Source organism: Habropoda laboriosa, unplaced genomic scaffold, assembly GCF_001263275.1.
Source record: "Habropoda laboriosa isolate 0110345459 unplaced genomic scaffold, ASM126327v1 scaffold67, whole genome shotgun sequence".
In the NCBI taxonomy this organism is placed as follows: domain Eukaryota; kingdom Metazoa; phylum Arthropoda; class Insecta; order Hymenoptera; family Apidae; genus Habropoda; species Habropoda laboriosa.
The window spans coordinates 5,099,126-5,100,156 of record NW_017100242.1 but is presented as its reverse complement, the minus strand read 5'-3'; the positions used below and the strand labels follow the sequence as shown (position 1 = coordinate 5,100,156).

General features: G+C 31.0%; 1 protein-coding gene across 1 annotated transcript in view; it reads right to left on the bottom strand.

Annotated features, from left to right (window-relative positions):
- Positions 1 to 356: 356 nt before the first annotated feature.
- Positions 357 to 1,031, bottom strand: part of LOC108572033 (72 kDa inositol polyphosphate 5-phosphatase) — a 4,014-nt gene continuing 3,339 nt past the window's right edge. The window contains exons 5-6 of the mRNA XM_017934214.1: positions 543 to 1,011; positions 357 to 471 (exon numbers count right to left, since the gene is read on the bottom strand). Of these exons, the coding sequence (XP_017789703.1) occupies positions 357 to 471; positions 543 to 1,011 (584 nt within the window). The remainder of the gene's footprint in view (positions 472 to 542; positions 1,012 to 1,031) is intronic.

Genomic DNA, 1,031 nt, shown 5'->3' with positions numbered 1-1,031 from the left:
ATCCCTTATTTTTTTTATATATTTTTAGAAATGGCACATACATCTATAATATCTAGCACTCTGATTGCTAGTTACAAGAATGGGAAACCTACTTTATTTTGACTAGATATTACAAAGTGCATATTGTACAATAACATGTCCTATAAACTGCACTAAAAAACGGTATTTTTTATTTATGTAAAAAAGTTATGAACCGTTATAAATTTGTCATATATATAGAGCATCCAAAAAGGAAGTGATATTAATTATAAGAATTGCAATAGCTATGATCTCACATTTTGGCATTAAAAAATTAAAACAAATATAAATTTATCAGTATGAAATTTCTTTTTCAATGAAATTTGTATTACCTATGTTTACTGAATCGAACAAACTTTTGAAGTTCCATGGGATTCATCCATAGCAGCTGCTCGTCTTTTTATACCTTCTAAATATATTTCACGATTGAACAAACCTCCACCAAGAGGAATACTACAAGAGATGTTAAATCAAAGAATATATTTTGAAAATATTTGTATATTACACAAGTCGTAAATACGTACGTGTCAATACCAGGTCTTATGGTCGTCTTAAAAACACCCCAAACTGGTTTATGATCTGAAGTGCAAATGCTTGGTACAGAATCATAGACTAAACATTCTATAACTCCATCTTTATATGAATTAGAGTTTTCATGACTGACTCTTCGAATGTATCCTCTTGTATGCCCTTTTCCTTTAAAAAGAATTCTATCGGTATATGCAGGTGTGCGTTGTTTACTGCTTGAATCAAAATTGTGTGTTCCAGGATCATATTTATATGTTGGAGGAAAAGTAATTGGTGCTTCTTCAAAGCCACGTAAAACAGCTCCTTCATTAAGAATTGCTTGTAATTGGTCTTTGTGCAAATTTACTGGTGATTGCTGTGGAAAGCATGTATCAGTAACCCATTGGATAACTTCCTCTCTTGGTTGAGCGAGTCGAAAGTTTAAATCACCGCACCAAAATACACAATCAAAATTTTGAGTTACATCTAAAAATACAATATTCATT